The sequence below is a fragment of the Tetrao urogallus genome (genome assembly GCF_951394365.1).
Source record: "Tetrao urogallus genome assembly, chromosome: 11".
In the NCBI taxonomy this organism is placed as follows: Eukaryota; Metazoa; Chordata; class Aves; order Galliformes; family Phasianidae; genus Tetrao; species Tetrao urogallus.
This window is the reverse complement of record NC_136824.1, coordinates 18,221,494-18,246,404: the sequence shown is the minus strand read 5'-3', so window position 1 is coordinate 18,246,404 and position 24,911 is coordinate 18,221,494. Positions and strand designations below refer to the sequence as shown.

Genomic DNA, 24,911 nt, shown 5'->3' with positions numbered 1-24,911 from the left:
CCATCTCCTTGATCCTAGAGGCAACGTTTGTCTTCCCATTTGGATTTTGCTGCCAGAAAGGAAGGGCTGTCAGAGAGCAGAGTTAAGGATGGGATCTTATAATTATACCAGCCACTGTGTGTGGCAGAGTGCGATGATGAAGCTCGTGCTTGCTTTCCTACATTTCCTACATGCCCTGGAGAGACAATGCAGACCACCCTTTTCCAGTTCCCCATTGCAGCCCATCATAAATTGGGTTTTCCAGAATCACAGAATCACAGAATGGCCCAGGTTGGAAGGGACCTCAAGCAACATGAATCTCCAACCCCTCTGGCACACGCAGGGCCACCAACCTCCCCATTTAATACCAGCCCAGGCTGCCCAGGGCTCCATCCAACCTGACCTTGAACACCTCCAGGGATGGATGGGGCATCCACAGCCTCTCTGGACAGCTGTTCCAGCACCTCACCGCTCTCATAGTAAAGAACTTTCATTTCTTTCCCTTTCATTTCCCTTCATTCCTGAGCAAACCCAGAGTGCAAAAAATCCCTTTTCTTGTCCTAACCTGGCAAAACCCCTTCTCCCTTGCAAACAGCTGCATTTTTGACGGTACACTGGAAGCACTTGCTGGGCTCCTGATTTACGCAGACCCGACCGAGGGATTGTTCTGAAATGGATTTGTTAGTATTAATTATGCCGCGTCCCTGCTGAGATTTTTAACAAGATTATGCTTCCCGAGCATCGCTGCTTTCCTTCTCCTCCTACTCCTTCCTTTCCATTTCAAAGCACGGTGCGTGCTGCAGGATTTGTTATTTTGTTCTCTCTGTAGATGCTGGTGAGGGGGGAGCGAGCAGGAGATTCTGGGGTCCAGCGCTTTGACTGGGGGAAAGTTGATGGGGAAAAACAACCCTGTGGCTGCAACCATGAGAAGAAAGCTCAGCCCTTCCATGGGGTAGGGCTTGGTCTCCGGCACAAATGGCTTTCCACTGCTTCCAATTTCGCTGGGAGGGTGGTTACCCACTGGGCGTGGATCATTTCCAGTTTTCTCCTGTCCTAACGGATGGAACATCCCTCCTGGAGCTGCCCCAAAGAAAGGAAAGCATCTTGTGGGATAAACATTCAAGAGGAAACTCAGGATCCATGAGCTATCCCCTCCATCCTTTGAAAACCCGTCAGTTCCCTCTTCTTCTAACACTCTGGCTGCTTCAATGCCAGCCAATAAAATCCAAAGATATGTCGTATATTTATAACAGATGGCACCGTTGCCACCATTCCCCACCACAGCCCTCAGGCTCAGGGTTCCCAAAGAGATGTTCCCACTTGGAGCTCACTGTGTCCCACATCTCCTGGAACAGCACCAGGGGACAACTTCCCGCCTTCCCCTGGTTCATCTGGTGTGCAGATATTTAGGAACTGAAATACGGATTGAGAACGAGGTGCAGCACTGTGGGGACCTGCCGTATTCCCATCTCCTCCTTCGTTCTGTCCCAGTGGTTGGCCGAGAAGACAGCTCTGCTCCACCCTGAAATGGAGTCCTGTGCCCCATTCATAGAATCATAGAATGGCTTTAATTGGAAGGGACCTCAAGGATCACGAAGCTCCAACCTCCCTTCCACATGCAGGGCCACCAACCTTCATATCTAACCCCAGACCAAGCTGCCCAGGGCCCCATCCAACCTTGGCCTTGAACATTCCATCCTCCTCCACCTCCTGAGCCACAGAAGCCCGCAGATCTATAGGAAGAAGAGTTTGCTTTTAACAAAACAAAGCTGGATTTGTGCTTGCATCTGAAATTCCCCGACCCCATAAGGTTTGGTTGTTTTTTTTTTTTTCCCTCTGCAGGATTAGTGAGGTTAGTCAATGAGCATGATCCGATTTGGGGTTGATGCTATTCTTGGCCAGGTTTAGATGCCGTGGCACGGGTGGATTCACGGCGTGAGGCGGCTTTCATGGGATAAAAGGGAGCAAACTGGTAATCAGCCTTGTAGCAGCTGGGAGCCAAACTAACCGGCTTACAGGGGCAGGCACTGCGCTCACCGTTGGTCTCCTCATGGGGTGCCACCAAGGGCTGGGTGGCTTTGGGGGGATTCCCCTGCATGGCACAGAGAGAGAATCAGGCATTCACTTCTAGAGGTGCAGAAATGAGATCTGAGTGCCTTGATGCTGGAAGAAGAGGGTGTTTGCTCCCCTGTGCCCATGGTGTGCCATCCTTCCCCAACATCACCGCATCCGGAGCTGCCCCTCACTTCATCCCAGCAACCAAACAAGCTGAAGGAGGTGAGATTCCTCCCTTCCTCCCCACTCCTGGAGCGCATTTCTCTTTTTCCCCAGACAGTTCCCGTCACGTTTTTCAATTGCTCTTAATGGAGATGTCCATCACGGGGCACATTAACCCAGATATGATTCCAAGCATAGAGATGCACTAATGACCATTTAACCCATGTACATAGCCCGGCTGGCTGAAGACTATTTTTCTTTCCTTCCTCCATTTTTCCTTCTGTTTTAACCCCGGGGAAGCTTGGGCCAGCCGGTGGATAGCTGTTTATTTTGAGCAGGGCACAAAGACCTCTTTTAAGGAGTAAGTGCTGCGGTCCTACTGCTGCATTATGGAGCATAAAGCACAGTAATACTCAACCAATTACGCTAATGCCGCTTATTTGCTCTTGTTACAGAGCGTAATTGCTCACCCAGAAGCTATTAAATTAGATAAGAGCAGAACAAACAAAACTATTCATTTTATTCACTATATATTTATACACCTACCACTCCGGAGCAAGCAGCCACCACGCTCAGCAGCACGGATTCCTTCTGTGAGCAAAACAGAAGTGATGTATTGCAGAAAGAAATGAAGGTTGGGGGACCCCACTGAATCCCCATTGTGACCCACAAGTGCTGTCACCACTGGCTTTTGGTCTCTCTCTTGGGTGAGCATGGGGCAGATACTGGGAGGAAGGGGAAGCCCCCAGTTGCCAGCTGGGAGGAGGGTTGGAAACCACCGAATCTTGCATTAAAACTGAGGGGAAAATCCTTTTTTAAGTGAAAGCAGTGCTTCTTTTTGCCTGATTGAGATGCCGAGGTTGGAGGGAAGCCTGGCACAGTTCCGTAGTATTGGGAAACCCTAAAAATTTAAGCAAGCATCGATCCAAACCGTGCCGGAAACCACATCGATGGGAAAATTGTGCAGAAGTGGTGATCCTTGCAGCTGGTTTGGTTATATGGGGAGAGGTAAGGGAGGTGAGAAGGGAACTGGTGGGACACCAAGGGGGTGGCTGTCCCCACCCAAGTGTGGGCTGCTGGCACCATCTAGTGGGTGCTGGCCCCCCCCCGTGCTGCAGTGTCACCGCCTCCACTAAGCGGCCCAGGGTCCTGCTTGGGGACAGGCATGTGGCCGCCCCAATGGGGATGTGGGGTGGGATCCTGTGTCCCCCAGTGAAGGAGGTGGGGATGGTGTCCCTAATGCCACCGTGTTGTCGCATGGATGATGTGACAGAGCTGCTGGCCCTGCTCGGTGTGCCTTCGTGCTTGGGAAGGGGACAACGAGCCACGTGGGACACCCAGGTATGGGGTTTTGGAGTCAAGGGGGGGTCTGAGGACAACCAAAGGGGGTAAGCTGGCTGTGGGGTTGCCTGCCCCCAGCCTGGCTGTGTGCAGGGCTGGGCTGAGGAGCATCCCCATGACCCCACGTCCCCACACAGAGCCATAGGACAGGGGGAAGCAGCAGGGGGAGGCTGGGCTGAGCTTCCCGTCCTGGCGAGCCGCTGCCTATGACATCAACTCTGGTATTTCCAGTCCCTGCGGGGAGAAGGGAGGAGCGCAGAGGGAAGGACGGAGAAAGAAAGGAATGGGGGGTTGGGATGCAGCTGTGGGAGAACCCGGGGGTTGCTTCTGTCCCCATGGTGGTGCCCAGTGCTGGGGTGAGCCCTGCTTAGACGCTCGTCCCCATCAGTCCCTGTGCTGGCCCCATAGTCTGGGCAGGGGAGGAAGGGAGGGATGAAAGGAGAAAAGGAAAAAATCTCCACGTGGAAAATGCACAGCCGGGACTTAAAGCAACAGGGAAGCAGGGACGGGGCTTTGGGTGCCTCTCCTTCCCCAGGGGGCGATGGGATGAGCATCTCTGGGTGTCCCCACGTTGACTCAAAGGGGGATAAGCTCCACTTTGGGGCACAGTTGAAGACTGAGAGGGCATCCTGCTCCTCACCCCAGTATTAGACCTACAGTGCAGGGGGGGCTTTTGGGTCCACATCCCTCTTCTGGGGCCATTTCACAGCGGTTTTATCTAACCCTGAAGTCTGCAGGATTGGACTCAAAGCATTGGGGTGGTGTGAAGACAGAGGGTGAAAATACTGCTGTGGCTTTTGATCCTGACTGGGAACAGTGGCATTTATTGAGATCTAGGGGATATATAGTGAGGGGTTATGCTTCAGGGGGAGCAATAGTTTGGGGAGGGGATATTTGGAGGGGTATTTTGGTGGGGGAATATTTGGGGGAGCATTTGGGAGAGGGCATTTGAGGGGGTTGGGGTATTTAAGAAGAAGGTATTTGGGGTGATGTTTGGGGGAGGGATTCGGGGAGGGAGGATTTGGGGAGGGGAGACACGGAAAGGGTTTTGGGAGAGCGCATTGGGGTTTATTTAGGGGGAGGTATTTTGGGAGGGTGGATGTTTGGGAGGGGCATTTTGTGGGAGGGACTTGGGGAGGTTTCTGGGTGGGGATACCGGGGAGGGGGTTTACTTGGGGGTTGTGTTTGGGGAAGGCGTATTTGGGGAGGGGATGTTGGGGAGGGGATCTTTGAGGGGTTCCTATCGGGGAGGGATGTTTGTCAGGGGGAGGGGGGATAGCTGGGAGGTAAGACACTTGGGGGAATATTTGGGAGAAGGAATTTGGGAAGGGAGATTGGAGGGAGGGGGGCGGAGGATGAATGGGGGGAGGGCTATCGGGGGAGGTCCCGAGGTGCGGGGAGGTTTTGGGGCGGGATGTGGGATAGGGACACTCGGACCCCCCCCCTCAAATCCCTCCTCTCGCTGCCTGCGGGGCGGGGGCGAAGGAGGCGCTTAGGACCCGGCGTCGCCCCCCAGATCCCGCCGCCCCGCAGCGAGCGCGGCCGCCGAGCCGAGCCGAGCCGAGCCGAGCCGAGCCGAGCCGAGCCGAGCCGAGCCGAGCCGAGCCGAGCCGAGCCGAGCCGAGCGGCGCCGGGGATGGGCAGAGGCGGCGGGCCGGGGGCCGGGGGCCGCTAGCGGGGCGGCGATGGGGCTCCGCGGGGCTTGGGGGCTGTGGGCGGCGCTGAGCTGCGCCGTGTGCCTGCTGGCGGCCGGGCAGGAGGCGGCGGGCGGCGGCGGCGGGGGGGAGCCGTGGCGGCAGCTGATCCAGTGGGAGAACAACGGGCGGGTGTACAGCCTGCTCAACAGCGGCGCCGAGTACGTGCCGCCGGGCCCCGAGCGGCCGGGGGGAACCCGACTGGTGCTGGGACGGGGCGGGGTAAGGCGGCAAGCAGCCCCGGTGCGCAGCGCCTCGGAGACGGTGCGAGGTCACACGCGGCACCCGTTCGGCTTCGGGCAGGTGCCCGATAACTGGCGGGACGGGCCGCTGGGGGACGGCGGCGGAGCCGGGGCGGTGCAGCGGGTGAGGGCGGCGGGGCGGCCGCGGCAGCCTTCGTCCTCGTCGTCGTCATTATCGTCGTCCTCGTCGGCATCGTCCTTCGCCTACGCGGCCGCGGGGCACGCCGCCTACCCGCAGCCGCCCTTCGAGCAGCACGAGGCGGCCCCGCGGGCTTACGACGAAGCCTACACGTATTACCGGGGCGGCGGCGCCGGCGGTGTGGCTGTGGCTGCGGCGGGGGCCGGCGTGCTGTACCCCTTCCAGCCCCGCGCTCGCTACGAGGACTACGGGGAGGAGCAGAGCCCCTACAGAGCGCAGGGCTTCTATCCCGAGCGGCCCCACGTTGCCCCGCAGGACGGCCTGGACCGCCGCTATTCGCACAGCCTGTACCACGATGCTGGGCTGCTCCCCGAGCACGGCACGGCGGATGCGTACAACCAACGCGGCGCGGTCATCACCAACGATAACCTCCAACCTCCAGCTGGGTCCCAACCGGTGAGCGGGATGGCTTATGGGAATCAGTATCAGCCCTACGAGGTGCAGCCGCCGTTCCGGGCGTTGGAACCCTATGGGGCGGTGCGTCCCGATGTCTTCGTGCCTGCCAGGAGCCCCGAGGTGGCACAGGCTGTCCCTGACAACCAGGCACGGCTCAGCGTGGGCAGCGTCTACAGGCCCAGCCATGGAGGACGGGGTGAGTTGTGGGGTTGTGTGGGGCGAGGTGAGGCTCGGGTTGCTCCTGGCTCTTGGATGTAGCAGCTCGAAGCAAAGTCTGGTGGGGATGTTGTCGTGGCGTGGTGGATGAGGGCTGTCGGAGACCCTGTGTGATATGGGAAGGTGGTGGAGGATGGAGAGTTGCATATCCCAGTGTGGCCAGGCATAGAGTAGATCTCTGCCTTGTCCCAGGTCCTGCTGTGCCCATGGGGTTGGTCCGTGCCATGACCCAGGTCCTACTGCATCCATGAAGGGAGTTGATGCCATGTCCCAGGCCCTGTTGTGTCCATGGAGTGGGTCAGTGCTGTGTCACCAGTCCACCTGTGTCCACAGGGTTGGTCCATGCCGTGTCCCAGACCCCACTGCGTTCATGGAATGGGTTGATGCCATGTCCCAGGCCCTATTGTGTCCATGAAATGGCTCAGTGCTATGTCCCAGGTCCTACTGTGTCCATGGGGTTGCTCTGTGCCATGACCCAGGTCTTGCTGTGTCCATGGAGTGGGTTGATGCCTTGTCCCAGGTCCTGCTGTGTCCATGGGGTTGGTCTGTGCTATGGCCAGGTCCTGCTGCGTCCATGGAGCGGATCTGTGCTGTGTCCCAGGTCCTCCTGCACCTATGGGTGGGTTTGTGCTGTTTCCCAGGTCCTTCTGTGGCCATGGAGCGGGACTGTGCGGTGTCCCGGTTCCTCCTCCAGTTGTGGGTTAGATGTGTACCGAGGGATGGGGACACACTGTGCTTGTTGGGGTGGTTCTGTGCCGTGTCTCAGGTCCTCCTGCAGCCATGGGGTGGCTCTGTGCCATGTTCCGGGTGATCCTACACCTCTGGGTGGGCAAAGGTCCTCCTGTGTCGGTAGGTTGGTCGTGTGCCACATCCCAGGTGCTCCTGTGTTTGTGGGGTGGTTTTGTGCTTGGCCCTGGGTCCTCCTGTGGTTACAGAGTAGATGCGTGCTACGGGATGGGGACACGCTGTGCTCACAGGGTGGCTGTGTGCCGTGTCCCTGCTCACCCTACATGGGGTAGAACATGTGCTGCATCAGCCCCAGCCCTCAAGGGAGACGTGCAGCAAAAGTCCCAGCAGGGACGCCGCAGCTACGCGCCCTACTGACCCCAATCCTGATGAAATCCTGTGGCTTTTGGCTGAGCCGTGCCGAGAGTGTTTCGCTCCGTGCTGAAACGTGAGGAGCGGCAGCCTGGGGGATCTGCTGCTTGCCTGTCCCATGGGTAACCCTCCTCAGCTGGAGCCTCTGACTCAGCTGACCCCATAACATCCAGCCCGGCCCTGGTTTCTGGGAAAGGCCGATCTCAGAGGGATCCTCCTTGGAGAAGCCGTGCTTCGTCCCAGCCCCATTGCGTGCAAACAAGTAAACACGGCGTGAGTGGCCAGCCTGGGTCAGCGAGAGGTCTGTGCAGCCCCACAGGAGGTGTGTGGGAAAGGGTTTGGGGTGGCGACACTCGGGTCATAAAGAAAAAGAAGGAATTGGGCTCAACGGAGCCTCCAAGCGGGAAGCAGGACCTGACATAGGGACGGTGACACGTCCCTGGGGCTCGGGGTCACCTGTCACCTGTGGAGCCACCCTCCCTTAATTGCTCCCAACTTTTGGGAGCAGAACCAAGTGTTAATTATGCTCCTAATCTGCTCAAACACCCCTAATCCTGCCTGGCTCCGTGAGGAATGCTCGGCATTCGCTGCTGGCTGGGCCACCTGGGGGTGAGTGGAGGGATGTCGTTGCCGTGCCTCTATCCAGGTGGATCCCAGGGGCAGACAGCAGCCTCTCCCCACCCCAACCAGCATCCTGGATGGACGCAGCAGGAAGCTGACATCCCTCCAATCCGACACGTTGGCTCCATTATCCCGACCCCGTACCTGGAGCAGCTTCCTCCTGTGCTGGGAAAAGCGTGGCTGCACCAGGAGGTCTGTGGAAAATTCCACCCTCTGAGGGCACGCGAGGCTCCATGGTCCCTCCAGGACCACGTTTTGTACGAGCAGTGCCGAACAAAGGGCTGATTTTATGGGTTTGACCTCATCTCCTTCTGGCCCCTCTCCGAGGCTGAAGGCAAGCGGTGTCTGTCTGTGTTCTCGTCCGCTTGCGATACTGAACACGTGAACTTCCTAAAATAAAAACAACCCGGCCCTCCTCTTCCTTTCTTCCTCCCAGTTCTCTCCTATAAATACAGAGATAGATCTGTGTGTGCGTTTGCTTTTTGCCCTTTCCTTAAGGCTGTGGCTTTTCTACCTGCGGGAAGCTTTGGGGATCACGAGCGCAGAGCGGCGTCTCTTTGGGCGAAGCTGAGTGTTGCAGAGCAGTGAGTCAGCTCCTATGAAGCCGAAGTTGGCCAAGACATCTGGCCGTCTTTTGCAGACCAGAAAAGAGGGAAAAATCCCATTTTCGGTTGATTTTTTTTCTTTCTCTGGCACCGCCTCTTTGCTTTCCAGTTTTCTGCCCTTGAGGTCTGCAGGTTGGTTGGGTTTTTTCGCTTGGATGGGAGCTCCCTGCTGAGGATGCTCAGGTTGGGATGCATGGGGTGGGGGTGCCGGGCTCCTCCTGCCTCCACATGGCTCCCATTAACTTTATTTTCCCTGGATGGCTGTGTTTATACGTGGGTCACTTAGCAACTGCTGGGCCCAGCACGTTCCTCCCCACTTCCCACCGCTTAAAATGAAACCTGTGGCCCCAAACCCTTTGCCTGGGGGCGATGCTCCCCAGCACTGCGCCGTTCTGCAGACGGACAAACTGAGGTGGGAGCAATTGGGATGGACATGGGATTCCTGCGTCTTTCTGGTCTCTTTTGCCAGGTTGGATCCTGCTTTCTCCAGGTGGTGGATGTGCACCATCCCTGGAGGTGCCCAAGGCTGTGGATGGGGCCATGGGCAGCTGGTGGGGGGCACCCAGCCCAAGGAGCTGGGGAGAATTGCAGGTCTCTTCCAACCCAACCAGTCCACGATTCTCCCTTGCAGGGGGTGCTGGGGAAGGAGCCAGCCCCAGTCCCTACATTCAGGCTCATAAAAGTGGGTTTTTTCAGCTAAGCCCTGCACACCTGCACAAACAGCACGGCGGGGAGCAGGCCTGGCTTGGTATTATTCTAATTTTCACAGTGCATGAGAAGGAAATCTTCTCTGGCAGCTCCCTGGGCAGGCGGAGAGGCAAAGGGGTGGAGAGGAAAAACAAACATTTTCTTGCTGTGGTTGTCCCTTTTTGGAGGCAGGAGCTGGGGGCTGCCAGGTCCGGGTTTGCAGGAGGTGGAAAAAAAGCATGGTCAGCAAAAAGGAAGATCTGGCCTTGGCTGCTTGGGGCGTTCAGTGCCCACAAACGGGCTGGGATGGTGACCCTACAATAACAGCGGGGCCGGCATCGCTTCTCGGGGAGGGGGGGGAAATCCTCTCTGGGAAAGGAGTCGGTTTCTCTGCTGAGCATCCAAGAAGTTATTGTAAACAACAGCACAGAGGAAGAGCTATTCTGTAAACCCAGAACATTTCTCCCCCAGCATCTCACGATGGGACAGGCGCCGAGTGCGGGTGCTCAGCCCCGAAACGCAGCTCAGCCACCCTGTAGGGTCTCAGTGCTATTATTCTGTTCGATTTTGCAAGGGTAAAACTCCCTTCAGTCCTCCTGCTTCCCCCCTCGCCCCACAGACCCCCCTGGGCATTACATCAGCAGCGATGACCAAGCAGCGGGGCAGGAAACGAGCTCCAATCGAGTGACGTGATCCCTCGAGGGAAGCCAGGCTGGGAAACAAGAAGGCATTGTTCTTCTTGCCCATGGAAAAAAATGGAGAATAAAGGGGGGGAAATGAGAGGGGAAAAAATACAACATGCTGGATGGTCTCGGTGCTAAGGGAGGAGCTGGACTGGCTTATGGGGTATGGATGGGGACGATGAGGGTGAGGATGGGGATGGGGCTGAGAACGATGAGGGTGGGAGATGGGATGGGGTTTAGGAGTGAAAAGGATCAGGATGGGAATGGGGATGAGGATGATGAGGATGAGAACGGGGATGAAGATGGGAATGGGGATAGGAAGAGGAGGGAGATGGAGATGCAGATGGAGGTGGGAATGAGGGTAAGGGTGAGAATGGTGCAGATGAGGGTGGCAGTGGGGATGAGGATGGGGTTGGCGGTGAGAATGATGAGGATGAGAATGGGGATGGAGATAGAGTGGAGATGGAGATGAGAAGGATGAAGATGAGGATGGAGATGAAGATGAGAACTAGGATGGGCATGGGGATGAAGATGGAGATGGAGATGCAGGTAAGAAGGATGAGGGTGAGGATAAGGATGAAGATGAGCTAGCTAGCTCACAGAAAAGTGAGAGGCCAAGCATTGTTTGTCAGAGTGCAGGGCAGGGCTTTGCTTTGCAGAGGATTGCAATGAAAGAAACTGAGGCATGGAGCACCTGGAGAGTGCACCCCCACCCTTCCTTGTACTGCATCCTCTTGATGGCCATATCCAGAGGCACTTTTGGGGTCAGCGTGCTGGTGGTCCCAGAGGAACTGTTGGGACGTGGAGGTGTTGAAAGGTGCTTTTGGATGAAGGACTGGCCTGGCATGATGCTCTTGCTCCTGCTTCCCTCTGTAACGGTTGTAGAAATTGAAGGCACCACCACTGCTGCATCTGTCTGTCCATCTGTCTGTCTGCTTGCAAACCACCATGCTGTGTGTCCCTCCTGCAGGTCTCCCCGATCTGGTACCTGACCCCAACTATGTGCAAGCATCCACCTACGTGCAGCGAGCTCACCTGTATTCACTGCGCTGCGCCGCCGAGGAGAAGTGCCTGGCCAGGTAGGGCATGGGGGGGCATCACATGGGGCCAGATGTCTCAGGGGTGCTGGGTGTCGCTGTGCTCAGGGGACAGAGGGAGAGAGGATCCTGCTCTGGTGATCCTGCCAAGGGTAGTGATGGAAGGATGAAGGAGCTTGGCTGGAAATGTGGAGAGTAAGGTGGAGGGTGAAGGATAGAAGATGAAGGAGAATGGAGGAGGAGGATGAGGGATGGAGGATGAAAGATGAAGGGAGGGTGGGGGATGAAGGAGGAAGATGAAGGACAGAGTGGAGGATGAAGGGTGAGAGAGGAAGATGGAGGATGAAAGAGGAGGATTGAGGATGAAGGAAGAAGGATGAAAGGAAAGGATGAATGAAGGGTAGAAATGGAGAAGGATGGAAAATGGAGCATGGAGTGTACAGAACGATGGAGGATGAAGGAGGAGAGGGAAGGGAAAAAGGGAAGGGAGGAGAAGGGGATGGAAAAAGGAAAAGGGAAAGGAACTGCCTGCAACTTCCACTTTCCCCAGCACTGCCTACACCCCCGAAGCCACAGACTACGACGTGCGGGTGCTGCTGCGCTTCCCGCAGCGGGTGAAGAACCAGGGCACAGCTGACTTCCTGCCCAGCCGTCCCCGGCACAGCTGGGAATGGCACAGCTGCCACCAGTGAGTTGAGGACACCCGCGTGTCCCCACCGCCTGTCCCCTGTGTGTTTTCTGCTCCGTTCTGCATCTTCTCTGCTTTACTAACAGCATTTTCCCTTGGTTTTCTGGCTTGCTTCATCTCTTTGCTGCTCCAGGGTCTTTGTGGGGGTCTGCTTTGCTCTGCCTCTGCTCCAGGAGCCACCAAACCTCTCTGACTAACGTCACCACTCGGTGCTGGCACAGACGTGGGGTTGTCGCAGAGCCACTCGTAGCCCCAAAACCCACATTTGTGGAGGGGACGGCATGAATGGCAGGGGCACGGTCACCCCACTCCCTCCCACCTGCAGGCACTACCACAGCATGGATGAGTTCAGCCACTACGACCTGTTGGATGCCACCACGGGCAGGAAGGTGGCCGAGGGCCACAAGGCCAGCTTCTGCCTGGAGGACACCACCTGTGATTTCGGCAACCTGAAGCGTTACGCCTGCACATCCCACACCCAGGTGGGATGGGGACACGTGGCTGGGGATGCAGCAGGGCTTGGAGAGATGCTGAGGGCCAGCCCCCAAACCCATTTCCCTTCCTGCAGGGCTTGAGCCCAGGGTGCTACGACACCTACAATGCCGACATTGACTGCCAGTGGATCGATATCACGGACGTGCAGCCGGGGAATTACGTCCTAAAGGTGATGGAGGGGCTTTAGGGGGTATGGATTTAGGGTCTCATTTCTGGGAGGGTCTTCTTTACCATTCATTTTCTTACATGGGCTTTTTCCCCCCTTTTTCCCCCCATTTAGGTCCAAGTGAACCCCAAATACATCGTCTTGGAGTCAGATTTCACCAACAACGTGGTGCGGTGCAACATCCACTACACTGGCCGCTACGTCGCCACGACAAACTGCAAGATCTCCCAGTAAGGAGTTGTCTGGCTGCTGATCTGAGTTTATCCTTAGGATGATAAGATGGGATGGAGGGGTTAATGCTTTTTATCACTTTGGGTTGGAGTTGGCCAAGGGTGAGGCTGGGGGCTGGTACCATGCTTGTATCATTCCTGCATGTTATATGATATTGTTTATGCTTTCTTATTATTTTGGGGAAAAAAAAGCTGCAACGCAGATTTTATCAAATCAATCTTTCCCAGCTTTAAAATCAGGTTTATCAGTTCCAAATTTTTATGTTGCCTCTTGCAGATCTTGAGCCAAGCAGGGCTGCCCAGGCTCCTCCAGTGCCCCACCACGAGCCCAAAACCACCTCAGAACACCTCCCCCGACTGCTTCACACTATCCAGAGCGAAGCGAGAGTGACTGTTTGAAATATTTTTATACTTAACTTTTCTTTAACCTGCATTGTTTTTCTGTTTTCTGATGGAAGCTGATGATAAGTTGTAGCTGGAATAATGGAAGGCTTGCTACCGAGCTGGCAGATCGCATGTTGAGCAATAGGGAGCTCGGTAGTTTAAACCTGCCTGTATTTTAGGAGGGTTCAGGCACTGCCACACACCCCACACCACCTCCCAGCAGGATGAAGACAGCAAAAAGTTGGAGGCGCTTCCCCAGAAACTCGGGCTCCGTGCACAGCCTCGGGACAACAGGACGCCTGGTTTATTATTGAAATCATTATTTTCACGAGCTGTTAAAAACAACAACAACAAAAGAAATGCCGACAAACAACAACAAAACCGGAAACCATTAAAACACGTTGTTTGGGGCTTTTTCTGTTCCGTTTTACGCGGGCTCAGCGCCAGGTGGCGCTGGTGAGCAGTTAAGGGAGTGGGCGTGGCCAGGGACGACACCGCCCATTTGCTTAGGCCACGCCCACAGCGGCGCGCCTCCCGCCACACCTGCGCTTTTACCCTCAGTCCTCACTCCGGTCCGTCCCGCTCAAGGTTGCGCATGCTCTCTTCACTTCCCGCCCACTACGGAGGGGCGGGGCTATTTGGAGAGCAGTAGGGCGAGGATTGGCCGAGCAGCGCGAGATTGGCAGGAAGTGCTGTGAGACGTGATTGGGCAGCGGTGAGAAAGGGGCGTGTCCAGCTCCGGGGTGGAGGAGCCTTAGTACGGCAGTGGAGGGGAATGGGGGCGTAGGGGGAAAGGCAGCGCATGGGGACGGGGAGCAACACCACAGTTATCGGTCTGAACACCAAGGTGTTGTCAGCTCCTGCCAAGTACAAGCTGAATTCAGAGACCCAAGATTCGATTACTGCAAATAGAGAGCTGGTGGTGAAGCTCGAGGGCAGGTCTAAGGTGCACGGCAGAGCTGTGGGAACCAAAGGAAGGGTCGTACTTTGGTCAACAGGAGCCCAGCACAGGTCAGAAGGCTCAACACCCCACACACAGCAAAAATCAGAGCTAGCTGTGATAGTTTATAAACAGTTTAATAAAGTTTAACATATAAATTAATCTTTCCTTACACTGTTCTCAAAGAATATCTGGCATCCGAAACCAGAGGGTGAATAGAGACAGCTTCTCAGCATCTGTCTCCCAACAGACTCTGGTTCTGCTTCAGCTCCAGCAACTGCATGTCCTCTCAACAGGCCACAGATTCCCTTTGTCAGCACTCGTGAGCCTCCTCAGTGGCCTGAAGTCAGGAAGGGGAGAAGTAGCCGTGAGCTCCAGGAGTCTCAGCAGGAACCACATCCCCTTTCAACAGCCACAGATGGGGCTCAGGAAGCTCAAACCCCACCAGGCCCTGGGATTGCACAGGACCATCTCTCTGCACATGCCACTGAGACCAGTGAAGTGACCTACTGAGCTTCCAGCCTGCAGTTCCAAGAAAGCAACCAGGGTCCATTCACCCCCATAAAAGCCACTTACCTCATCAGAGGCTGCCCAGAAGCCCTGGTTCTCCATTTCGAGGGTCTGTGTCCCTGCTTCAGGGTCTCTCCTGTCCGACAGGACGGCCACATCGCTCCAGCCAAACCTCCTGGTCCTCAGGCACTGGGGGAGAAGAGGACTGCAGTGGTACCTCCAGAAATCCCTCTGGTCCCTCTTTTATCCAAGTTCAGCACCACAGCCCTTGTACCCTCCACCACCTCATCCCACAGAGGAGACAGACATCACCCTTACCACCAGCAGGACGATGGAATGGTGATGATGATGAGGCCACACACAACTATGATGGACACGCCATACTCAGGAAAGCCAGGGGCAGGAGGGGGCTCCAGGGTGTCCTCTGGGGTGGAACAGAGCTGTTAGCACTCTTGATTTGGGTTTGCTGTTCCCACACCCCAAAAGAAGCTCACTCACCTCCTACCGAAATGGAGTATGGATCCACCTGGAAGTCTGAGGCAGCCAAAGCCTTGTCTGGCCCAACTGCGAGAACAAGAGCCTCCAGGACCTCCAGGCTGCTGGGAGCAGGGAGCTGGAACACTGCATCCCCATGGCACAGCAGGGAGCCAGGCCTGTGGAGAAGGTTGGGATGAACTCCAGCATCAGTTGGTCCTAATGAGCGTCCACTGCTCCCAACTCAGTGGGAGTGGTGGGATGTGTCAGTGCTCCTTGGGATGCAAAGGATGCTCACAAGACCTCCCCAGCCTTGTACCCTCTTCACCAGCCCTTTCACTCACAGGAATCCTCTTATCACCACTTGCAGGAAGCTCCTGTTGTCCCTCAGGGCTTTTGCCACCTAGAAGAAAGGTTTTGCTCAGTACCCCATCACTCTCCAGCCCCAAACAGGAAGAAGACATCTCACCCACACAAGCCCAGTCAAGAAGGTGATAACTGGTTTGTAGGGCCACCCCAAAGCAGAGCCCTTCCTCCAGCACTGAGGAGGACCCTGCTGCTTCCCCACCTACCACATTCCGAGGGCCCTCCTGAGCTCCCGGTGCTCAGCAGTGAGTGGATCCAGCAGCTCCTTGCTGAAATGCCAATTGGTGACCAGGAAGGAGAGTGGGTAAACCTGAAGCTGCAGCCTGGTCCCTGGGGAGGCAAGAGGGGAGCTGGGTGAGCAGGAACAGCCACCAGCACCATCACCCATGGGAACAGCATCCTCACCTTGCACCAACAGCGAGCTCAGGTCCACAGAGCACGTGGCAAGGGCAGTCAGTGCCTGCAGGACTGCAGTGATGTTGGCATGGGTGGTGGTGGCCAGATAGATGTCCCCAGCCATCTCCAGGTCCCCATTGGCTTTTCTGTGAGGAGAGAAGCTCTAAGCAAGGCCTTCCTCCATCTTGCTGAGCTGCTCATGGCCATAATAATTATAGAGGAAGACAAAGATTTGGGCAACTGCCTGCCATACCTGAGCTGGCCAACAGTGACGTTCCTCACAGGGTAGAGGGCACTGAGAGACCGCATCACCTGCAGGAGAAGAGATGAGCTCACCCCCATCCTCAGTGCAGAGCTATGGAGATGCATTCTCTTTTTGATAGGCTCCATATGAGCAGCCATCACTCTGCTCCAACCCACTTGGTGTGGGGGAACACCCACCATACCTCACCAACCAGCCTCTCTGCAGGCTCCATCCCACCCAGCACTGTGAAGGAGATGGACAGCTTCTCAGGGTCCAGGCTCTCCACGTTGAAGCCTAGAAGAGTTGAGAATGCTATTCACACCCCCACGTCTTCCTTGGGAGATGCAGCAAGCCCTGACCTCATACCAAAACCAGCACCAGATGGTGGGAAGGATCAAGCTGTACAGCCTCCCATGGCCACGTCAAGGGTAGGGTCAGATGGGGAGGTTAGGGGAAGCCTGAGAGCCCCACCACGTGGGTTTGGGGTTCTTTCTATGCTCAGGGAGGGCAGTGAATGGCAGCTGCTCTGCTTACCGTTGGAACTGATGGAATGGGGCTCCAGCCACCAGCTGAAGCATCGTGCCCCCAGCTCGCCCCTGCCACCAGCGTGCGGATGAGGTGGGAGCTGGTAGGAGCCTCCCCCTGGAACACAGCCTGTGCTTGCACCAGCACTGAGCCATTCCTGGGGGTGAGAAGAAGGTCCCAAGGTTTGGATCTGCACAGCCCATCCATAGGGTCCCATCCCACCAACCCTAATCAGCCCTACTCACTTAAACCCAAGGATATTTGCTTGGAGGAAGGTATCATAGGTGGACAGCATCTGGTGCAGCTGGAATAGAGAAGCGGCTGGTGGTGAGAGGCTCCTGTATTCATGCTTTGCCCATCAGCCCTAAGCAAGCCCAGAAGCCAGCTCCAGAGGGCTCAGCCCACGCTCACCATCATCCTCACTTCTTTCTCCAGCTCCTTGTAGCTCCTCGAAAGCTTTTTGCTCAGATCTTCAGTGAAGGCAATACCCAAGAGCCTGAAACTCAAGGGCAAGGTGTGCACAGGGGTCTTTGTCCCCATGGATCCAGCACTGCCCACAGTTGTTGCGAGTTGCTCTGGAGTGAAGACTTCTCCTGCTGCCACCCAGCTGGTGGCTACGGGGACATCAGCTCTGTCTGCAGAGGGGTGCTGGGAAGTGGCAGGAGAAGGGCTGGACTTTGGATGAGCAGACATGAGCAATGTTGACGCAGTGAAGGTCTGAGAGCTTGGGGCATGAGTGGTGGTAATAGAAGCCGGCAGGTAAGTTGGGGATGGAGAACTGATACAAGGCCCTGCAGCAGAAGGCTTGGAGCTGGGAGGATGCACAGAGCCCAGCGTGTGCTCTGAAGGTGCTGCTGGAGAAGGCATCTGGGTGGTCAACCCCATTGGGGAGCCCTGGCTCACATCTGCTGCTTCTGGACACCAGGAAGCCCCCACAGCTGCTCCATGCTGGCACACGGTTTCAGTGGCCCCAGGCTCTAGGGTTGCAGCAGGAGATATCAAGCTCTCCCCATCCTCAGTAGGGCCTGTGGTGCTGGGGAACCACATCCAAACGGGGACAGAAGGGGCTTTGGTGAGCACTGGGCCAGCCTGGTGTGCAGGGGATGGATCACTAGGTTCCTCCAAGGTGACAGCAGAGCCCCCGAGCCCCTCTGTAGGAAGGGATGGAGCCAGCGCATGTAGGTGGCTGACACCACGCGATGCAGCGCTAGGAGGTGACGATGAGATGATGGCTGTAAGCCCAGATCCATTTCCCAGCACCTCATCCCCAGTGGTGCCTACCACCAGAGCAGCTTCTGTTCCTCCAGGTGTGACAGGAGGCGTCCACACAGTGCTATGGGTTCCATCCCAGCTGGATGTCCCTGCTGTTGGCAGTACTGGGGATGACTCTGGAAAGGACTCCAGTTGGGAAGTTTGCTCCAGTCTTGGGCTCCTTGTTGGGGCTGCAACATCAACAGTTTCATTCTGGACGTGGGAGAAGCTGCTGGGTGCAGGTGAGTCGGATGCAGTCATGCTGTTGGCACCCAGCTCCAGTTTCAGGGCTCCAGTTGGAGTTACCAGGCTCTCAGTATCCGTCCTATTGCACAAATCCTCTTTGCCATGGAAACACCCCACGGTGCCCTCAGCATCCATCTGTGCCCTCGTGGATTGGCCAAGCAGATCCCTGTGTAGTGCCACCATACTGTCCCTCTTGTACGAGGCACCAGGGGACAAGGCCACCAGTGAGCCCAGGATGTGGGGCAGGGCAGTAACAGACAGACAAACAGCCAGCACCAGGACAGCCCTACACCTCAGCCCCCCAGAAGCAGGGCTGAGAGCTGGGACTGTGTCCCCATGGCCACAAAACATCCTTCTGTACCACCAGGATGTGGCACCTGCAGAGCCTGGTGGTACCACCCTGCAGCTCAGCTCTGGAGAGCCCATAGGGACAGCACAGCTGCAAAGAGGAGCAGGAGGTACCTTAGTGAGAACCCCAACCCCAACCCCAACCCCAACCCCAACCCCAACCCCAACCCCAACCCCAACCCCAACCCCAACCCCAACCCCAACCCCAACCCCAACCCCAACCCCAACCCCAACCCCAACCCCAACCCCAACCCCAACCCCAACCCCAACCCCAACCCCAACCCCAACCCCAACCCCAACCCCAACCCCAACCCACCTGGTGAGAAGAGAAAGCACCACACCACCTACCCAAGCCCTCAGCTTTTATCCCATTTCCAGTTGCCCTTGGCCAGCTGGCCCCCATTAGTCCATCAACACCCCAGGTGAGCAACTAATTAAAGCTTTTAGGCCCAGCCCCTATCAAGTCAAGGATATTCTTGGGGTTGTCCATGTGGTTTCCTTCCTAGGAAGGGTCTGTTGTAATCAATGAGCTGAGACTGAAACGCGGTGTTGGAAAATGAGTCCTTTAATGAGGTGAGGTGCTTCTGGAGACTCACAGTCTTACAAAACATTAAATAAGGCAATGTAATTTCCTTCCCTGGGACTTTAGGCATAGGTCTATAGGTATATAAAACCACATTACAGGCTTATCAACAAACACTGCTTTCTAAACTCCTTTACAGCAGCAGCCTCCCCGTGCTGAGAGAGACCCTATTTGGTTATGAAAAATCATGGGTGTGAGTTGTTTTGGTTTTTTTTTTTTTTTTTCCTTTTTCTCCATATTCTTAGTTTAAAATAAATACTCCTGTAGTGAAAAAATAATAACATAACCCTCATCTGAACTTGTTCCTCGTCTGCTAGCAACACCTGAGCTGTAAGGTTCTACACCGTGAGGCGGGGGGAAGGCAGTCTGTCTGTCTGTCTGTCCTGGGGCATTCTCTGGGTGCCGGCAGCATTTGGGGGTGTTTTTGGTATTCATGTCCTTCAGTTCTTCTTTGCAGCCCCCTCCCAGCCAGGACTGAAGCTCTTGCCCCACCACCATCGCTCCCCTTGCTGTGGTCCAGCGCAGTCAATGGACGAAGTCAAATTCCTGAATAAAAAAAGACAAGTATTAATTAGCACTGAGGAGATAAAATGAAACCGAAGGACAAAAGAGCCCAGAATGGGAAGGCAGCAGGTTGCACAGAGCTGCTGGGGTCGTTAGTGTGGTCACCTCCCCGTACCCAAATCCTCCCAGGCACAAATCCCCGCTCCGAGCCGCGTTAAGCACCGTGTGGGTATAAATATGTAAAAGTCTCCATAAATGCACAAAAAAAGAACTCACCTCTACTGGCCAACCTCCGACCTCGACCCTGCAAGACACAAAGTCGGTGGTGATGCCTCCAGTTGAGGCAACTGGGACACGAGGGCAGGGTGGGACCGTCCCGCTCCTGAGAGCCTGCCTGCAGGAAGGAGCTGGGTTTTGTTGGGAGAAGCGTTGGGGTTTCTCAGGAGAGGTTTTTGGGGCTGTGTTTTATAGGGTCTGTGCCACGTGGAGGCCAGTTTGGGGAAACATGGTGGTCGAGCACTTGGAAAGTGAATGGGGAGCAATGGGGAAGGGAACTTTGTCACACCCGAGTCCTCATGCAGGATGATGTTGCTGGGGCATCCTTGGGTTTAGCAGGGGCATCCTTGGGATTTTGGAGTGGAATCCTTGAGGTTTTGTTGGGGGCATCTTTGGTTTTTGGTGGTGGGTCCTTGGGTAGCAGTAGGGGCATCTTTGGGGGTTTAGTAAGGAATCCTTGAGGTTTTGATAGCGGAATCCTTGCAGTAAGGAATCCTTGATTTTTGGTGGGGGCATCCTTAGGTTTTAGTGAGGGTGTTTGTGGTTTTAAGTGGGGAAACCTTGGGTTTTAGTGGGGAACCCTTGGGTTTTAACGAGAAATACTTGGGTTTTGGTGGAGAAACCTCGGGTTTTAATGGGAAATCCTTGGGTTTTAATGGGGAACTCGGGTTGCAGTAGGACATCCTTGGGTTTTAGTAGGGAACCCTTGGGTTTTAATGGGGAATCCTTGGGTTTTAGTAGGGAACTCTTGGGTTGCAGTAGGGCATCGTTGGGTTTTAGTAGGGAAACCTTGGGTTTTAATGGGGAATCCTTGGGTTTTAACAGGGAATCCTTGGGTTTTAAAGGGGAACTCTCGGGTTGCAGTAGGACATCCTTGGGTTTTAGTAGGGATCTCTTGGGTTTTAATGGGAAATCCTTGAGTTTTAGTAGGGAAACCTTGGGTTTTAATGGGAAATCCTTGGGTTTTAGTAGGGAACCCTTGGGTTTTAATGGGAAATCCTTGAGTTTTAGTAGGGAACCCTTGGGTTTTAATGGGAAATCCTTGGGTTTTAGTAGGGAACCCTTTGGTTTTAATGGGAAATCCTTGAGTTTTAGTAGGGAACCCTTGGGTTTTAATGGGAAATCCTTGGGTTTTAGTAGGGAACCCTTGGGTTTTAACAGGGAATCCTTGGGTTTTAAAGGGGACCTCTCGGGTTGCAGTAGGGCATCCTTGGGTTTTAGTGGGATATCCTTCTCCAAGCCCCATGGGGAAGGGATGGGGATCACCTTGCTACCTACCGAGCTGCTGCTGAATGGAGTGGTGCCACAGGAGGTTCAGCAGATCTGGGTAGATCTCAGGGAGCTGTTTGAGAGCCAGGAGCTTCAGCATGCGTGAAGTGCAGCCCTTGAGCTCCAGCTCCCTCAGAAGCTTCTCTTCAGAGAGCGTGGTGGGCCGCAGCTCCACTTTGTGCTTCTGCAGCACCTGGTCCACAGAGGCCCCGGGGAGCTCGGGGAAGAGCTTCTCCTTCACCACGTGGATGGGGATGAAGATGGCACCTGCCCGCAGCACGTAGGGAAAGGGACACTTGCGGGTGAAGGTGAAAGCCTCCAGCTGAGCCAGGAGCTTGCTGAGGAGAGCGGCTGCATTGCGGAATGCCAGCCAAATCTCCTTGCCTTTCGGGGGCTTCTGAGGCTCAGGGAGTTTGGAGCCATTTTTGGTTTTAGGAAGGGATCTAGGTGTCTCTGCCAGGGTGTCTCCCGGCTCTGTCCTCCTCAGCCAGTCCCGCAGCAGCTCCGGGGAGGACGCGGACACCGAGCATGAGATGATGCTGCACAGGGACATGTGCAAGGCAGAGAAACCCTGGTTGACTACGCATGGCTGGGCTGGGATGTGGCAGGGGCTGGCGGGCAAGGGGGCTTGGGGCAGGGCTGGTGACGTGTCCACAGGCTTCGTGTTGTGGCAAGGCTCCTGCGGGACAGAGGTGCTGGGGGACCCCTGCCACGCGTGCAGTGGAGAGCTGGGCTGGGGGGCACCGGGGGGTCCCCAGGACTTGAGGATCTTGTATTTCTTGAACATGAAGGCAGCTGAGCTCTGGAAGTGGCTCCTGTCCTTAGAGCTGACCTCCACCAGCTGCGCTGGCACCTGGGCTTTGGTGTCCTCACCCACCTCCACTTGGTTGGGTGGCACCTGGGGTTTGGTGTCCCCACCCGCCTCCGCCAGCTGCAGTGGCACCTTGGTGTCCTCAGCCACCTCCACCTGCCCCAGTGGCCCCTCTTTCTCCCCTGGGTCCAACATCCCCTCTGTGCGGGTGCTCCCCGTTGCCACCAAGCTCTTCTTCAAGCTCAAGTCCAGTGCCACATCACCAGGGATTGGTTCCTCACCGCTGTCCTGAAGCCCTGGGTGACTTCCTGCTGGTGGCTCTGGGGACACGGGCTTTGTCTTGGGACCTTCGGGGATCTTTTGGTGACAACTCTCCCCTTCACCACGCAGCGAGCTGGATGTCGCCTTGACGCCAGCAGACTCCTGACCGCTGCTTGAGTTTTGTGGTGTGGGTGCGTCCCCTTGTGGATGCTCCTTGGGGACATCAGCGGAGCCTTCGGTCCCCTCCAGGTACTCCCGGTAAGGCGCCAGGCTGAAGACCTTGTTGATCACTGGCATCGGTGGGGAAGGGGGGGACACATCACCACTCTGTCGGTCCCTCAGCCTCTCCTGGGGACAGATGGCCCTACAAGGGATGAAGTGCTCCTTGGTGGCATCCCCGACCCCAGCTTTGACCACCTGCTGCTGGCGGGGGACGGGGTTGGCCGTCATAGCCTTATCCAGACTGTAGCCAGCCTCTCCTTTGGGAAATGGCCCCAACAGCCCATCAGGTGTCTTCTGTGGGGTGTGGATGGGGTGGAAGGCGCTGCTGTGCCTCGTCACCACCCTCCCTCCATGGGTTTCCAGCGGTGCCTTTCGCCCATCGCTGTGATCCTCCGTAAACAACACAGCATCCATGGGGCTGAAGGCGAATCCAGGATTTGGATGCAGGTACCCAGCTGGAGGCAGGGGTGGAGGCTCAAGATCCCTCGGTGGTCCCATTGCTTTCAGAGAGGGCAGCGTGCCCGGAGCGGCCGGCCTCGACGCAAAGCAATCCAAGGGGCTGGGATAGTGGCTCTGGGGGGTTGGGGGCTTAAGGTAAGTGCTGGGAAAAAGGGGAGATTTCCCATTCACCATGAAGCCGAAAGCTTTGTAAGAAAAGGAGCCCGGAGGCTGCGGGTACGGGGGCTGTGGGTAGCAAGCAGAGGGATGCTCCCGGTGCGCCTTCATCCAGGGGTCTGGGATGCAGGTGGGAATTTCAGGTGGCTTCCCCTGATCATGCACAGCTGGGGGACCACGGTACTTCTCAAAGGCAGTGTAATAGTGGGAGAGGGTGACGGGGGAGGGTGGGGGCACAGCAGACACGGCCCCCGGCCCCCTTTGCAGGGCATCACCTCCCTGGGAGCTCAGCGGTGAGAAGCAAAGTGGGGCTGCATACACGGGCTTGGGGACGGCTGGTGGCTTCTTCAGGGGGAAGGGATGGCCCTGCTGGCTGGGCCACTTGTCCTGTGCCACCAGGGGGTCCCACATGGGGTGATTTTTGCCCTGCTCAGCACCCGGTCTGCCCGTGGGGCTGTGGGGCTGACGGAGCAGGCAGTGTAGGAGTTGTCCCTCTGCCTGTGGGCAGGAGAAGTAGGAGCCCTTGTAGCCGAGGTGGGTTTCGGGGCCGGCTGTGGGCACGGGGTTGGGTTTGCAGGGAATGGAGGGGATGCCCGGGTCGGGTTCGGCCTCCAGCCGAGGTAGCTTGTGAAAAAGGATGGCATCCAGAGGCTCTGAGTGACGTTTTGAGGCCATTTATACTCCACCGAGGTGTGCGATGGGAGAGGTCAGCTGGCCTTCCTGGGTGGGGAAAAGGGAGAAAACGGGTCAGACACAGCAGGGTGCATTCACCTCTCTCTTGTCTGAAGTTCTTCGGACCCTTTTGGCGTCTTGTGGTTTGGGCTGGGACCTGCAGCACCAGGCGCTGCGTGCCAGCAGGTGGAGCTGGCAGACCATTGCATCACTGCCCGGCCTTCCTCATCATCACCCCAGAACCTCCAGCACCTCCGGGGCGTCCCACCGAGACGCCTTGAGCATCCTTCCGTGCGTCCCTCCGTGCACCCAGGAGCAGCAGCAGACATCCCCCAGGATCTCTTGGGCATCCCACCGAGATGCCTTGAGCATCCCTCCAAGAGCACCACCCAAACACCTCCAGGCATCCCTTGCCATCCCCCAAGCATGGGCCAGCTCCACTTGGGACCCCCCCCCAACAACCTCCAGGCCCACGGATAGGCTCAGAGTGGTGGGATCTCACATCTTCTCCACACCCCCTCGTTGTTTTTTTTTCTTTTTGTGGCAAGAATCAGCAGAGAAACAGAGAAGGAAATGGAGGAAGAGAGCGTGGAGATAAGATAAAAGCCCTGTCCGCAGAAGGGGAAATGGCTTCGATAGCGGGGCAAGCTTGCTGGGGTTGATAAGGGGACCCAAGCTCGGTGGCTTTGCTGTGGAAGGGGCTTGAACCCATGGATGAGGCTGGGGAGGGGACATGTTTCCCCCCTCACGTCCCTTAGTGCTGCCATGTCCCTCTGCTGGGACATTTGGGACGGAAGACTTCGGGGAGGAGAAATACAGGAAGGCAACAGGAGCCCTGCAAAAGCAGGAGGCTGCATCCCAAGGCACATCCAGCAGAAGACGGAGCCAAAGGTGCCACCTCCACGTGCACGGGACGGGGCTTTCCCCTTTTCCCCACAGTGCCGACGTTTGGGATGGATACTGCACTCAAATAACGTGACTCACCCAATTTCTGTGCCTCCTTTTCCCCTTTCCCTGACATGCACTCATCTACAAAGAACCATTGTGCAACCATTCCACGGTAGGGCGACGCCAACGCTCGCGTCCCCCCAGCCCCAAATCCCCCTGCCAGCATCGGGGAAACATCGCAGAATCATCCCGGTTGGAAAAGGCCACCGACATCATCCAGTCCAATCCCACGACTGGGGACGGTGACCCCACCACCGCCTTCGTTTCACCCTACATCGAAGCGGACGCGGGAGCCCTCCAGCTCCTCCGTGCCCACGTGTCCCGTCCCGCTGTCCCCGAGGGTGGCGGAGGTGACACGGGGCCCTTGGGTGCTGCCGAGGAGGTCACCTCCCCGATATCCCCGCCGGGTGCGGGCACGGCCGTTGGCTGTGGGTCCAAAGGGGAGCCCGCCTGCCGGTGGAACCCATGGGGA

General features: G+C 56.5%; 2 protein-coding genes across 2 annotated transcripts; one reads left to right on the top strand and one right to left on the bottom strand.

The window, feature by feature from the left end:
- Positions 1–5,222: 5,222 nt before the first annotated feature.
- Positions 5,223–12,598, top strand: LOXL1 (lysyl oxidase like 1; the record flags this gene model as incomplete). The annotated part of the gene is made up of 6 exons (XM_079541066.1): positions 5,223–6,264; positions 10,949–11,057; positions 11,566–11,703; positions 12,029–12,185; positions 12,272–12,367; positions 12,479–12,598. The coding sequence occupies 6 exons, from the start codon at positions 5,223–5,225 to the stop codon at positions 12,596–12,598; spliced, it is 1,662 nt and encodes a 553-aa protein (XP_079397192.1).
- Positions 12,599–13,542: 944 nt separating this feature from the next.
- LOC306950535 (uncharacterized protein C15orf39 homolog) lies at positions 13,543–23,494 on the bottom strand (the record flags this gene model as incomplete). Its single annotated transcript, XM_079540815.1, has 12 exons — positions 13,543–13,596; positions 14,495–14,617; positions 14,934–15,081; positions 15,475–15,598; positions 15,674–15,810; positions 15,918–15,976; positions 16,111–16,202; positions 16,475–16,590; positions 16,679–16,737; positions 16,845–16,903; positions 19,642–19,755; positions 20,920–23,494. The coding sequence occupies 12 exons, from the start codon at positions 23,492–23,494 to the stop codon at positions 13,543–13,545; spliced, it is 3,660 nt and encodes a 1,219-aa protein (XP_079396941.1).
- Between the last annotated feature and the right edge of the window lie 1,417 nt (positions 23,495–24,911).